General features: G+C 40.5%; 1 protein-coding gene across 1 annotated transcript; it reads right to left on the bottom strand.

Annotated features, from left to right (window-relative positions):
* Positions 1 to 4,112: 4,112 nt before the first annotated feature.
* Positions 4,113 to 11,538, bottom strand: LOC310995861 (ras-related protein Rab-1B-like; the record flags this gene model as incomplete). The annotated part of the gene is made up of 6 exons (XM_083985028.1): positions 4,113 to 4,346; positions 6,377 to 6,508; positions 8,107 to 8,202; positions 8,321 to 8,416; positions 9,155 to 9,227; positions 11,525 to 11,538. 6 exons carry the CDS (start codon positions 11,536 to 11,538, stop codon positions 4,113 to 4,115), a joined length of 645 nt encoding a protein of 214 aa, XP_083841154.1.
* Between the last annotated feature and the right edge of the window lie 2,776 nt (positions 11,539 to 14,314).

Here is a 14,314-nt window from a genome sequence, read left to right on the forward strand (position 1 = left end):
ATTTAAACACATTTTGCCATGAATTATTATTATTAGCCATAAGCTCTTGTATAAACTTAGCTTTTTTATCCTGTTCACTATTATGTTCACTATTATAACCATAACACGTGTCTGTGCCTGCGTGTGTGTGTGTGTCAGCGCTGCAGACACAGCGTCGGAGCGGTGAATGTAACAATAACTTGCAGATCACCTGAGTGACGTGAACTCCGCTCGTAGTTACTGTGAGTCAGAGCAATAAAACAGTGAGGTTGTTGATGAATATTTAGCTTTTTACTCTGCTTTGAGACTGACTTAGTGAGCAGAGCGGAGGTTAGCGCGTCGCTGTCTGGCAACCTGGAGTCTGGTGGGTAGGGGAGGGGGGACAACGCGCTGCTGTGTTTTGAATTTGACTGCAGCAACAATTTTGGCCACATTCTTACATATCGTACCTTTAACTTGGTCCGCAGTTGTCCGCCACGCTCTCTCTTAGCTTTACGACCGCGACTGTGCTTTTTTTTTTTTTTTTTTTTTTAAAGAGGTGTTTCACCTGACGTCAGCATTAAGATCCGCTGTTGATTGGAGGGAAGCAGCCACACCTGTCCTCTCATCTCTGTGGTCTACTGACAAGAGAAGTAGTTCCACCTGGCTTGACAAAGCTGCTCCTCCTCAGCCCGACTCGGCGTTACAACAACCAATTAAACCAGGATGGACTTGTGAGACTTTAGCCCTGTTTACATGTACGCAGATAATTTAAAAAATGGAGACATTAACCATCGTTTGCACCCTCCGTTTAGACGCAAACGGAGAATTCGCCCCTGAAAACGATGCTTTCTAAAAATTGGAGAGTGGAGATTTTGGAAAACTCCCTTTGCACGTTTGCATGTAAACAGAGAAAAACGGAGATTTGGGTAGACCCTGACATATAACCATAATCAAATACGGTACAAATACGGTAAGTATCGTTGCTGTGTACCGTAACCATATTATATAACTAAATAAAATAAAATAAATAAATAATAATACAATTTAATGCAAACGTATGTGTTCATTGTAAAACATTTATTTATTGATGTAAATGTGGTGATTTCTGTACATACAGAGCCCCGAGGCAGCGCTGCTCTTCGGTCCAATACACACATGAAGCTTCACTTTTCATTCAAACAAACTAATGCTACTGCCACAATTGTTAGATTCCATCAATGAGACCAACATTTATCTCCTAAAAATGATTTAACTAGCCAGTGGTAAACCTCTAAAAACCTGCGGGTAAGTTAATTAGCGATCGTTTTCTCCCCTGGGATGATGACGAAGGTTGGCCGGTCGAGCAGCTCTGCAGACCGGCTGCTGTCTCTGTGATGTCCCGGTCGTTGCTCACACTGATGGAGCTTCACTTCTCCGAAAAACATCGGAGCAGACTTCTAAACAGCTGTCATTTGGATAAACTGGCCGTATATTTGGGATCTAAACAGTTTTTCTTGCATGGAAAAAAATTAAACTTTACACACAAGGAGGGCAAGTGACGTTGTTGTTGCTATTCGGGTTTCTGATTGGCTAAGGTGGGCTTGAGCTTCTCGCTACACTGCCACCTACAGGTTTGGCATGCTCTTGACGGCATATATACACGGGTTAGTGTAAACTAAACGTTTTCTGAAGACGGGACTGGTGTGCACGCAGTTATTTTTGTAAACGGAGAGGGTGAAATGTCAGTTTATGAAATTAGCCGGACACGTGTAAATGTAGCCTTTGTCTAACCTGGCTTTTCCACTTTGATATCTTTATTCTACTTTCGAACAACAGGCCCCTGAAGAGGCCCGTGACCAAGGTCTGCCTGATTTTGGGGGGTGAACATTCTGCCGTAAAAGACACTTCAAGAAATTGTAAGTGTACTTTAAGATTTGATAGAAGAATCAAATGATTTAATTATGTTAACTTGTATATTTAAATGGCTCCTTACCTTTTGATTTAAGTAATTGTTTTGCCTCTACAAGAACAATTAGGGGCCTGCATGTAGGAGCCAATATGAGTTTTTGTTGATTATTTTGTTTTTTCCCAATAGTATGTATGTGATGAGTGACTGGGTGTGTCTCGCCCCATCTGGTGGGGAGACCTATTTCTTTGCTGGCAGGGGAAAAGACCCATGTCGTATTAGCCAAGGGAGAGACAGAGGAGGGATCGCTTTTCTTAAAATTCAGTGTCTATACCTCTAATTTGGGAGGTTGGACTCTAGTTTGCACAGAAAGTGAGGCACTGGGCGGGCAAAGGGATACTCATGAGCTGATGAAGCTTATGAGTGATTAAGACCGTAATCACATTGGAAAACATTTTGTGAGGTAAGATACCAAGTGAGGGAGGGATCGTTTTCCTATTCTCTGCAACCAAAGGCCTAAGCCTAACCTTATGATAGTTGATTAAATGCATTAAAGCACCTCCATTTTGTTTCACTTTTCAGGCCTACATTTTTATACACAATCTATAACAGACTCTTTATAGATTGACTGAGTCACTGTTTTTTTTTAAATTATTATTATTATTTTTTATTGTTGCACAAGAACATGGCCACTAGGGGACAGTATTGTATAAATCAGCTTTTTTCTGCTTGGGTGAATTTTTTTTCTTCATTTGTGTCAACAAATCTCAGGACTGAAGAGTTTAAGATCTAATTTTCTGGTATTTTTGTTGTTGTTGTTGTTTTAGTCAGTTTACAATGAAGAGTGTGTAGCATTTTACAAAAATCCTTGTATTGGTTTATAGTGAAGGAATAAAAGTTGATAAAATGATTAAATATTAAAGTTGTTTCTTTAGTCTGACACTGTGCTGTCTTGCCTGTATTAAAAGCACAGACTTTATAACATAAAGTGACACAATAGCTGTAAAGAGGTTCAGCAGGGTTGTGTGTGTGTTTGTGTAGCTTGTGACATTGTAAATTACAACTCACCAACAGGATTATTTTATACTGACATTTACCAAATACTACAGACAAATGTAGTATGGTAAATGGAACTATATTTTCAGTGGCCATGTATTCTGCAGTTGGACCTTTTCCCTTGTTTAATGCTCCACATTGTCAACACATTCATAATTCATACAATAATTTGATCATAATTTGAAGATGACATTGTCTCTTAGGAGCTGAGAGTAAGTACATGAAGCCTCATTTCAAATCTTGTTTCCCTCAGTTATAGTGCAGTAGTGTTATTGTTCTAATTTAGCTTCCATGTGATTACTATGAGGATTACTGTATGCTTGAGAATTACAGGCCCTGATGTCCATTTTATGTGTAAATGCAGTGAAACTCTTAGCTGGCCACAGCTATTGTAGCTGTCATTTGTGTAAAAAAATAAAAAATAAAAAATGGCCCTAATAAAACTACTCTTCAGGTCGTAATGAGAAATATCTTCACATTCCCAAGTGACATTTGCTAGGCTAAAATCTCCTGGGAATGAATTAAATCGGTAAAGGTTGAATAATGTGGGCAGCCTGAACAGCTGTTTAACATAATGTTTTTTTTGTTGAAATTGGTTGAACACAAATAGAAAAATAGAGTCCACACACTAGAATATGCTCCCCAATATTTAATATGAATATCACCACATGTGATCAGACATCATGATGAAGGGCCTGGGCCTATTTTTGATTGACTCCTCATTGTGGTCCAGCACCTAGTTTTAATTGTTTGTAGGATATACTGTAGGCCTATGTGTCTTTTGATTGTCTCATATTTACCCACCTTGGGTATTGCCTGTTCAAATATGTCAGTGTTTTGTTTAAATGACTGCAACATAAACCACTGCCTGTCTGTATTTCCATGTTTTAATTGTGCAGCACAACTTAACTGTATCAGTATATCATATGTTTGAATTACATTTAAAACCCTTAGAATTAAACATTTTAACATTAACATTGTCCCTCTTGAGTACAAAATGTCTCCACCAGCAGACATCGTGGTTCACATCCCAACGTGTTGAATCCTGAGATACTTTTAATTGACATTAACAAACAGCAAACAAAATCCAACAAAAACTGGTAAATACAAAATACAATTAGATACTGTATGTCATTGGTGGTGTGTTTAAAAAGACACATCTGTCTCTTTTAAACAGATCCCAGACAGGTTAGCAGTTAGTTTCTGCTGCTCAGCAACAGTTGCTGGCCTCTTGCGTCTGTTTTTCCCCTCCCAGCCACAGAGGGGCGCTGTTGATCTTAGCGCTCTGGGCCCGGGCCTCTGTCGACTCACCCTGCATCCCCCCTCCCTCACTTGCCAGGCGCTTGTGGATCTCAGAGGCCATGGTGAGGAAAGCCCTCTCTACATTATCAGAGTTCTTAGCGCTGGTCTCCAGAAAGGGAACTTGAAGTGATGAGGCCAGTTCCTGGAGAGAGAAAGTGGTGGAACAGACGGCACCAAAGCATCACAACCTACAGTATGTACATGTAAACGTTCTGCAAGTGACTCTAAATACATTCTTAAAAAACAAACGCATAAGCAAAGCATATATGCAACATACATACATCTTTTATCAATCCTATGAGATGTAGTTAAACATAAACCTTTAAGGTACATTGTGTAGGAATTCCTCCCATCTAGCGTTGTGGTTGTATATCACAAGCAACTCAATGGTATTTTTCATGCTGCATTCACCTGAAATTGGGCAGACAGCAGACGGACGACAACCGCTGCACGTAACGGCATAAACAAGCCTCTATGTAAACAAGAGGCCATGACAACAATATGTTGTCATGGCAACAATATGTTGTCATGGCGATGTGGTATTGTTTACCTGACCCATGTTTTACCGGCTTTCTCTGGACTTCTGTGACTAAAATGACATCTGGTTTGTTACCGACGGCCGTCTGCCCGACTGCAGGTGAATGCAGCATCAGTGTAAGGGGCTGTGTCCACCAGACGCGTTTTCAGCGCTCTGGGCGTCTATTTTACATTCAAACCCTATTGAGTTGGGCGCTCACAGCGCTCAGCGCCCTCAGCGGTAAAACGCCCTGGGCGCTTGCTTCTTTTTGTCGCGGCGCTCAGAGCGCTTCGAGTTGAAATCTGTTCAACTTTTAGAACAGCGCTACGCTCGTCAATGTCACTTTTCCCCGCACTGACCAATCAGAATCAAGAAGGGGCGGGACATACGTTACCGACAGCAACACAACCGGAGACGTGGCTCGGTTTATATCCTGACCCACACTTGTATTGAAGGTAGGCCGACTTCAGGCTCCATGTCAAAAGCTGCCGCTAATGCTATTGTGTATTTCTGACACTCGTTGTAGTGTTTACATTAAACAAGGCAGGAACACGGAAGTGTCAGAGGACTCGTTTTGTAACCTAGCAACAGCGGCATTCTGACGAGGGAGAGAGAGAGCGCTAAGCGCTGGGAGAGCAGCGCTCAGAGCGCTGTCAGTGCTGAAAACGCGTCTGGTGGACACGGCCCCTAACTCTCCATTCCTCCTCACTGCGTTACCGCGGTGACTTTTCACAGACGCCACCTCCACCTGAGCCGACACCTCCGGTGTCTCCGCTGAGTTTCCGTGGTTTCCTACCGTCACGCTGCCACTGAACGTAAAAACATGGGGACACCACATGGCAGCCAGCACCGAGCTTACCCGCTCCATGTAGATATGAATTATATGAACGGCTCATTCAGAGCTGAAAGGAACACTTCACTTTGTTGATGGGGGGGGATTACTGAGTAATAAAAAACAGACTTTTGAACCAAATAATCGATTTTCGTGAATAGATAACAGGAGAAGTTACACAATGTCCCTTTAAGTGGCATACATTTTCCATAAGTTGAAAACTACCATGATTTTTAAAGCTGTAATGCAGAGGTCACCAACTATATTTGTCTGGCCAGAATTTTTCTCAATAGAAACCTTGGGGGCCGACAGTCAAATAAAATGAAATGAAATTTTATTTTCTTACAAAACTGAAGGCATTTTTAGCCCTTGTCAGAGATGCACCTCTCACTTTTACCACAGTAAAACCAGGAGTCATATAGATATTTTGACTCAACATTTGCAGATTTCGTGCCTGACTTCAGTTTATTTATTATTTATATAAAATATAAAAAATAAATATAAAAAGAGGCTCCCACATGCTTGCCGACCTCAGCCCATTATAACGTTTTCAAGGTGTAGTGCGGGAAATATGATCTGCCGTAAATACAGTTGATTTTGAAAATTAACCGGGTGTTTTGTTTTATATTTTGTTCACAATTTTGCTTATGCCTATGTTGTAGGCTACTCATAACACAACTATGTGTTGTAATAATAGTGCTGTGTTGAGTTCTGGGGGCCAATCTGGGGTACATTTTATGCTCACAGCTGGTGGAGAGGTGGCTGGGGTTGTTGAGCAGTATTCGGAAGTAGCACAATTAAGCAGAGTTGCGAAGCCTGTTACCTGAGCAGTGGCAGCATCCACTACTTTCTTGCTGATGAGGTCAGACTTGTTTCCCACCAGCAGCCTGGAGACATTTTCACAGGCATAACGATCTATCTCATCCAGCCACTGCTTCACATTGTTAAAAGACTCCTGAGGAGCAGAGAGAGACAGGGAGAGAAGGGTCAAGGTGGAGAAGTTAAAGGACAATTCAGGGCAAATTCAACTCTGGGCTGTATTTTCCTAACATTTTAGGTCTAAAAGAAGGAATCTGAAGATTTTCAATTGCTCCTATTTTGCGGAAGTTGTGTCTGTCCCCGCATCGCCACAGCAGCAATGAATGGGAGCGGATGGAAGTTCTGCTGCTTAGGCTGTTTCCATCCCTCAAAGCCACAGACAGCGTCAGATGGAGACTCAAACATGCACCCAGAAGTTTATTTACTTCAAGCAAGCCGACATGTTTGTAAAAGTCGATCTAATTCAAAGTCTCCTGGAGTCTCGGAGCACGAGACCCAAGTTGCCGTGCTCGGTGTGTACAGGTGCAGTGGGAAGCTCCTGTTTGTGTCATAAACACAGGAATATCAACTCTGGACTTGCTTCAAGTAAAAGAAAAACCTCTCAGCGCATGTTTGAGTAGCCACCTGACGCTGTCTGTGGAAAAAAATTTACACTTCAAGCAAGTCAAGAGTTGATATTCCTGTGTTTATGACACAAACGGGAGCTTCCCACCAAGGTTATTATCGTTAACGAAAACGAACGAAATGACGAAAACTAGAATTGAAAAAACATTGTCGTTAACTGAAATAAATAAAAACTATAATCAAATGAAAAAACGATAACTAACTGAAACTGTATTGTGTGTTTACAAAACTAACTAAAACGTACTGAAATTATAGATAGAATTCCCTTCGTTTTCGTCTTTGTCAATTTTGGATTGATATGAAATTGATTCAAGCTATTTCACTCCAGCAATTGTACGTGAGCTGGCACCACACGGCACACTTGAAATGTCCAAAACATTTGCTGTGTTCACTTTATGCTACTTTATGTTAAATACAATACAGCATGCGAGGTAGGCTACTGCCTATTGTTACTTTACTGCACTAGTATGTCAAAAAACTGCAGTAACTGAATACATTTGTTAAATGGTATCTTTTGAGTTTTATTACACAATACTTGCTCTGATCTTTTTGAATCCTTCAACCAACAAATAACCCAAAGTATGAAAAAACTAAAACTAATACTAAAACTAATAAAAACTAAACTAAAACTAGCAAACCCGCTCTAAAAACTAATTAAAACTAACTGATTTAGAGAAAAAGAAGTCAAAACTAAATAAAACTAAACTATAATTAAAAATCCCAAACTATTATAACCTTGCTTCCCACTGCACATGAACACACCGAGCGTCAACTTGGGTCTCGCGCAAGACTTTGAATTAGATCTAGTTTTACACATGTCAGCTTGCTTGAAGTAAATAAACTTCTGGGTGCATGTTTGAGTCTCCATCTGACGCTGTCTGTGGCTTTGAGGGATGTAAACGGCCTAAGCAGCGGAACTTGCATCCGCTCCCATTCATCGCTGCCGTGGCGATGCGGGGACAGACACAACTACCGCAAAACAGGTGCAATTAAACTGAAAATCTTCAGATTCCTTCTTTTAGATCTAAAATGTTAGGAAAATACAGCCCCGTTGAATTTGCCCAGAATTGTCCTTTAATGTTCAAATCCATTATTGTTCCTGACCCTAACCTGCTCTGTGACGTCATAGACGATGATGATGCCATGTGCTCCTCTGTAGTAGCTGGAGGTGATGGTACGAAACCTCTCCTGACCTGCTGTGTCCCACTAGTAGACGCACACAGACAGAGAGAGACAAAGGCAGATGGACTCAGCACTTTTGATATGTTGCACATGAAAAATGTAAAATAAATATGTAATGACTTTGTCTGATTAACAAACTAACAATCTGCAGCTTCACTGTCTTTCCTTCCATGTCGATGGTCCTGATCTTGAAGTCGACTCCGATGGTGGAGATGTAGCTTTCAGTGTAGGTGTCATCCTGAGTGGGGATCAACATCAAGTCTTAAAGGGATAGTTCAACATTTTGGCAAATTGGCCCATTGCCATAATCCCTATAGTCATAGCAGTAGGTTCGTTACCTTTAATTGTCGGTGCAAGTTATTTTTAGAACGGCGGAGCAGAGCCGTGAGCTGCTCAGAGCTACGCTACGGAGGATAATGGAAGTCCTTGGTTTCCCTCATCAAACTCATCAAATACACAATCCAACAACTCCACAACGCTCTGGTGGACAAGTTGTGACCTGCACATTCACCACGCTATGAGATAATAACACAACGTTACCAGACAGAGTTGTTTTAGAGGCAAATTCATGCAAAACTGCTGATGCGCGTTGCCTTCAGGGACAGTTTTTCATCAAGCAGTCTCTGAATTTCCCTCTAAAACAACTCTGTCTGGTAACGTTGTGTTATTATCTCATAGTGTGGTGAATGTGCAGCTCACAACTTGTCCACCAGAGCGTTGTGGAGTTGTTGGATTGTGTATTTGATGAGTTTGATGAGGGAAACCAAGAAATCCCATGAGCCTCCGTAGCGTAGCTCTGAGCAGCTCGCCGCTCTGCTCCGCCGTTCTAAAAACAGCTTGCACCGACAAATAAAGGTAACGAACCTACTGCTATGACTATAGGGATTATGGCAATGGGCCAATTTGCCAAAATGTTGAACTATCCCTTTAAAAGTTTTCAAAAAAAGTTTGGTGTGTGTGTGTGTGTGTGTCCTACTGCGAAGCGTAGCAGCAGACATGACTTCCCCACCCCTGAGTCTCCAATCAGAAGAAGTTTGAACAGGTAGTCACTGAAGCATTAAGGAGACAGAAACACACACATTATAGATGCACATTCACAAACAAACACAAGTACTTGTCAGTGTCTTTCCCACTAGGACATTTTTAAAAAATAAAGAAATTCCTACCTACCAAACCAACGGTAGATGCTACAGTTTTGAAACTTTCACCAAAATGTCGCCCCAATACTGCTGAAACTTTTGTCCACTTAAACTCATTACAAATTATGAAGTCCATCACTTTTTTTTCAAAAACTGTAAAACTTAATAAATCTCATCCCATAATTTTTGCTCAATTGACACCAAACTTGCTAGAGAGCATCTTCAGTCCTCCACAAACGATCCACACAGATTTTTGATTTTTCAAAAATTGAGCCTACTGTGCATGAAAACGTTTGACCGTGAACAATATTGTAAACATATGCAATTCTTGCTAAATACATTTTCAATCTTTCTGAAAAAATGATTAAGTTGATGAAGTTTGGCAAATATCAGAATTTTTATCTCAAAAACGGAATTTTTGAGAACATTTTGAATTCTGCTCTCATGGGAACAACTGCAGTCAATGTAAGAGTGGCATTTTTAAACATCAGATTTTCTCTTATGAAGCAAAACACTTATCATTAAAAACAAATCATCAACATTTACATGCTGTCTAGATGCAATTCATGTATTATCAAGTTTTTGTTTAGATAACAGTATTTCTGACATTTTGACCATTTTTCAAATCTGCCTTGACAACAGCTGCCTGGCCGGTGACTCCCTGGCTGTCTTTACACCACATGGTTCAAGTAGCCCAATTCTGATTTTTTCCTCTGAAGTGGCTCAGATCTGTAACATGAACGTGTAAACGCATGGAATTGGATGCTGTCAGATCAGATTCAGGCCCCGTTATATGTGGAAATAAATCAGATATAAATCGGATATCTGCCAATACGTCTGCAGTCTAAACAGACAGATTGGATCATCAATAATAATATTAATTCCCATGACACACATTTCACTGAACCTCTGTAGCCCGTGATTGACACGTGGGTCTGACCTTTATTGTTGACAATGTGCATTTGTTTACAACAAAGCTGGCGAGGAGGCAATCAATAGAGCGCTACATAACGTTATATATCATATATGATGTTACGACGTGTACATCTGTGTAGTTTAATCTGTCATGAACAAGAGATGTTTTTCAGTCAAAAGACACATTAAAGGGATAGTAGGGGAGAGTGGGGTAATGTGAGACACCGGGTAATGTGAGACACGAGACCACTTTTTTTAAAACAATCATATTTTCACTGTCCCTCGTCCTAAATACATTCTGATAATTTCCATTGCTAGGCAACATCCTGAATTAATGGGAAATGTGTACATTTTACTGATAAATCATTTTAGCTCGCTTAGAGGGGAGCAAATGTAAAAAGTTCCTCACTTTACCCCACTCTCCCCTAGCATTTTTTTTAAAGTGGGGTTGTATGATCTACAAATAGCCCCTAAGTACTTTAATTGCAGTAGAAGACTCTCTGCCCTCCTCCCGTTAGCAACGCCAGCCCATAGCCCTGCCCAGAGATTTACAACATACATTGTTGTGAATGGACCCAAAGAAACGGCCTATTTTCACGGCCTAAAAGAGGTTTTACCTGAAAAAAAAATACACAGTTCCATTGTTCACTATAATATAATTTTTTTCAGCCCTTCAAAGTGCAGGAAAAACGTTTTTATTTGGACCTAACCAACTCACGTATCCCTCCGCCCAGGGTTAGCGCCCGCCGATCAGCAGTTGGTTAGCTTTCATCCATCCTTTGAATGCTCAGAAGTTCCTCAATACACATTAGTTAGTAGGATGCAATGAGCCTCCTCAGCTGTATTGCATATTGATGAGGACTTTGCAAATATATAAGAGAATGTGACTGTGTGAAATTACCTATAATACAAAAATACTCCAGTTTGCTTTTTATGAAAGTAGCACAACAGAGAGGGAGGGAGAAGTCACACAGTTAGTTTGGTGTCAACAGAGCTGGCTGTAAAGCCTCCAATACCCATAATCCTCAGAAGCCTAGTCACCCAACTCATAGTTACCTAGGAAATAAAGTAGACTTTGTTTCCTTTGAACCTGTGTTACACAACTCTGTCAGTGACACCAACCTCTGAAGTACAACTATAACAACTATGAGTTGGTCTTAATGTCTTCCACACACATACACAGAATTGCATCAACATAGAGACTTTCCATGTAGGCTATCACTGTTACACTGCACATGTCTGACAGGATGTGTACACCTCAGAAACACAGGCTGAAAAGAAACAACACTTACTATTCAGGATTCATGATAAGTCAGGCCGCTGCAGGTCACACAACAAAATGAAAACTCGCTGAAATAGAATCCTGAAGCTGAAAACTGTCAGAATATCTCCAGCTCTGTGATGTTGTGTCCCGTTCTGTCGTGTGTGTGTGTGTCTGTCTCTATCTGTTCTCTGGAGGGCAAATGGCAGAACAAGCCGGAGCTGCCTATCTCGTGAGCTAACTGATGAGCTGACTGGTCCAGGTGCATTATTTATTGATAAAGACCGGCTCAGGTTACACCGGGGACAGCACCTGGACCCGAGACACCTAACACACACACACTCTGCGTCGCTGAACGCAGCAACCCTTTGGCTCTGCACCCGAAACCTTCGGCTGATTCCTCTCTGTTGTCTTGATTTGGTGATGTGTTTGTGATGCAATGATCCTTGCTATTGCTGCGTTGCCTCTGTTGTTGACTGACATCAAACTAACAACGCTGCCTGATGACAAGGAAGACAACAGCAGCTTCTATTTCGGAGAGAAACTGCACACATTTATTTCTGTAATTGTATTTGTGAGCTTCCTATGTTGCTTGTTTTTATTTGTTTTGCACAATTGAGTGTGGTGCTGCTTTGAGTGGCACGTGGGTGAGCATACTGTATGTGTGTCACAAGTCTTCCTTACTTGCAGTCTATGGGTGAATTCCAATTGCTCGCTTAACCCTCAATCTTAACCCTCAGTCTCAAAAATGCGCGCTCCCGCTAGTGCAAGTGCTGTCCCAATTCTCAGGAAAATTAAGTTAAAGGGATAGTAGCATTTTTTAAAGTGGGGTTATGATCTACAAATAGCCCCTAAGCTCCATTGTTCTCTATAATATAATTTTTTCCAGCCCCTCAAAGTGCAGGAAAAACGCAGTTTTTATTTGGACCTAACCAACTCACATATCCCTCCGCCCAGGGTTAGCGCCCGCCGATCAGCAGTTGGTTAGCTGCACTTTGAGGGGCTGGAAAAAATTATATTATAGAGAACAATGGAACTGTGTATTTTTTTTCAGGTAAAACCTCTTTTAGGCCGTGAAAATAGGCCGTTTCTTTGGGTCTGTTCACAACACTGTATGTTGTAAATCTCTGGGCAGGGCTATGGGCTGGCGTTGCTAACGGGAGGAGTGCAGATAGTCTTCTACTGCAATTAAAGTACTTAGGGGCTATTTGTAGATCATACAACCCCACTTTAAAAAAAATGCTACTATCCCTTTAAGGGGCAAGTTTTAGGGCTGTATCGCCCTCAATATTGAGATTTTCCGACACCACCCTTGGGAGCAAGGGCTACCCAGAATGCATTGCATATTTTCACCAAACCGAAAGCTGCAAAGAAAGCGAGCTACAAATTTAAGTATTTTCTTTGTTAATACAGATATATTAGAATATTAGAAAACCATTGTATTATCTTAGTTTAGGCCCATTTTATGGATTATTTACGTCATTGTTGCATAACATTTTTTTTTTACACGGGTAACAGTGCAAATATAAAAATAAGAAAATGTTTCATTTCAGGGACTACAGAGACAACGTGGGCCCTGATTCAGATGTATCTGCATTTAAGGGGTGTCCCATTTCTAAGTCACAAAATAGCCTTAACCTTAACACTTGGTTTTGAGGGCTACTAAAAGTGAGGGTTGATCTTGAGGGTTAAGATTGAGGGTTAAAATAGGAATTGGCCCTATAGCTTAGATTACGTAATCAACTCCATCATAGAACTAATTGTCTACATCATAGTGAGCTGTGGGATCCTTTTTCTTATCAATATTCAGTCCAAGTGCCAAGTAGATATGTGTATGTAGAGTTCTGTAAAAGCGTATTGCAAGTGCAGAGAAAAACCTCAAACATCACCTGAAGAGCTGGATTAGACCAGTTCTCACTATTCATTATCATTTGAAAAACAGCAATCAAATGTATTACTGTAACTTCATTTAAAAAAAAAAAAAAAGTGTGATCCCCACTCCCACCACTAGAAGGCCCTAAAGGGCCAAGAGCCAAGATTCTCCTCACAGTTGCTCCTGAAGCTTAGATCACAGACCCAGTTCTGCCTCAGGACCAGTCGAACTAGAGAATGCATTTCCTGAAGGAAATACGTGTGAATGAGCTGCATAAATTGTTAAAACAATGCTGAATTCAGTGAAGAAACTGCTGAAGCAATCTTGAAGAGATGAAACAATATATGATCATCTATCAAATATATTTACAACTGACAGCTTGAAAACATTTTTGAACCATTACTAATATAGATTAAGCAATATCTGAAGAGTACAAGTAGAATAATATAGAAGTAGTTACAAAGGGAAGAATGGGTTAGAATGTAACAGTAAAAGGGTTGAAATCTGAAAGAAAAGATTAAAAAGTAGAACTTATAAGAAATTGATTGGAATACACTGCAAATGTGTGGCCCAAAGAGACAGTCCACCGTGGACACTGTGGCAGATATTGAACACAGAACAGTGAGCACGGCCTGATCATCATGACAGACTGTTACAAAAATCATTTTAATGTAGGCCTAATGCATAAAACTTCTGCTGACCCAATCAGCCATATTTTGCCTAATTCGATCACATGACGAGGATGAACAAAATGAGCAGACTTTTTTTAGACTTTTTAGACTTTTTATTTATTTGCACATAAAAAATAAAACAAAACATTTACTTATCTCTCTTACTAGTAAGAAAGATATGAAAAATAAATGTGCAGGTGAGGTCTGAAACCTGAAAGGCTTATAACATGACCTCACCTTGATCTAACACATAATTGAAGCATAGTCAAGAAATAAT

This window comes from Trachurus trachurus (assembly GCF_905171665.1).
Source record: "Trachurus trachurus genome assembly, chromosome: 13".
Classification (NCBI taxonomy): domain Eukaryota; kingdom Metazoa; phylum Chordata; class Actinopteri; order Carangiformes; family Carangidae; genus Trachurus; species Trachurus trachurus.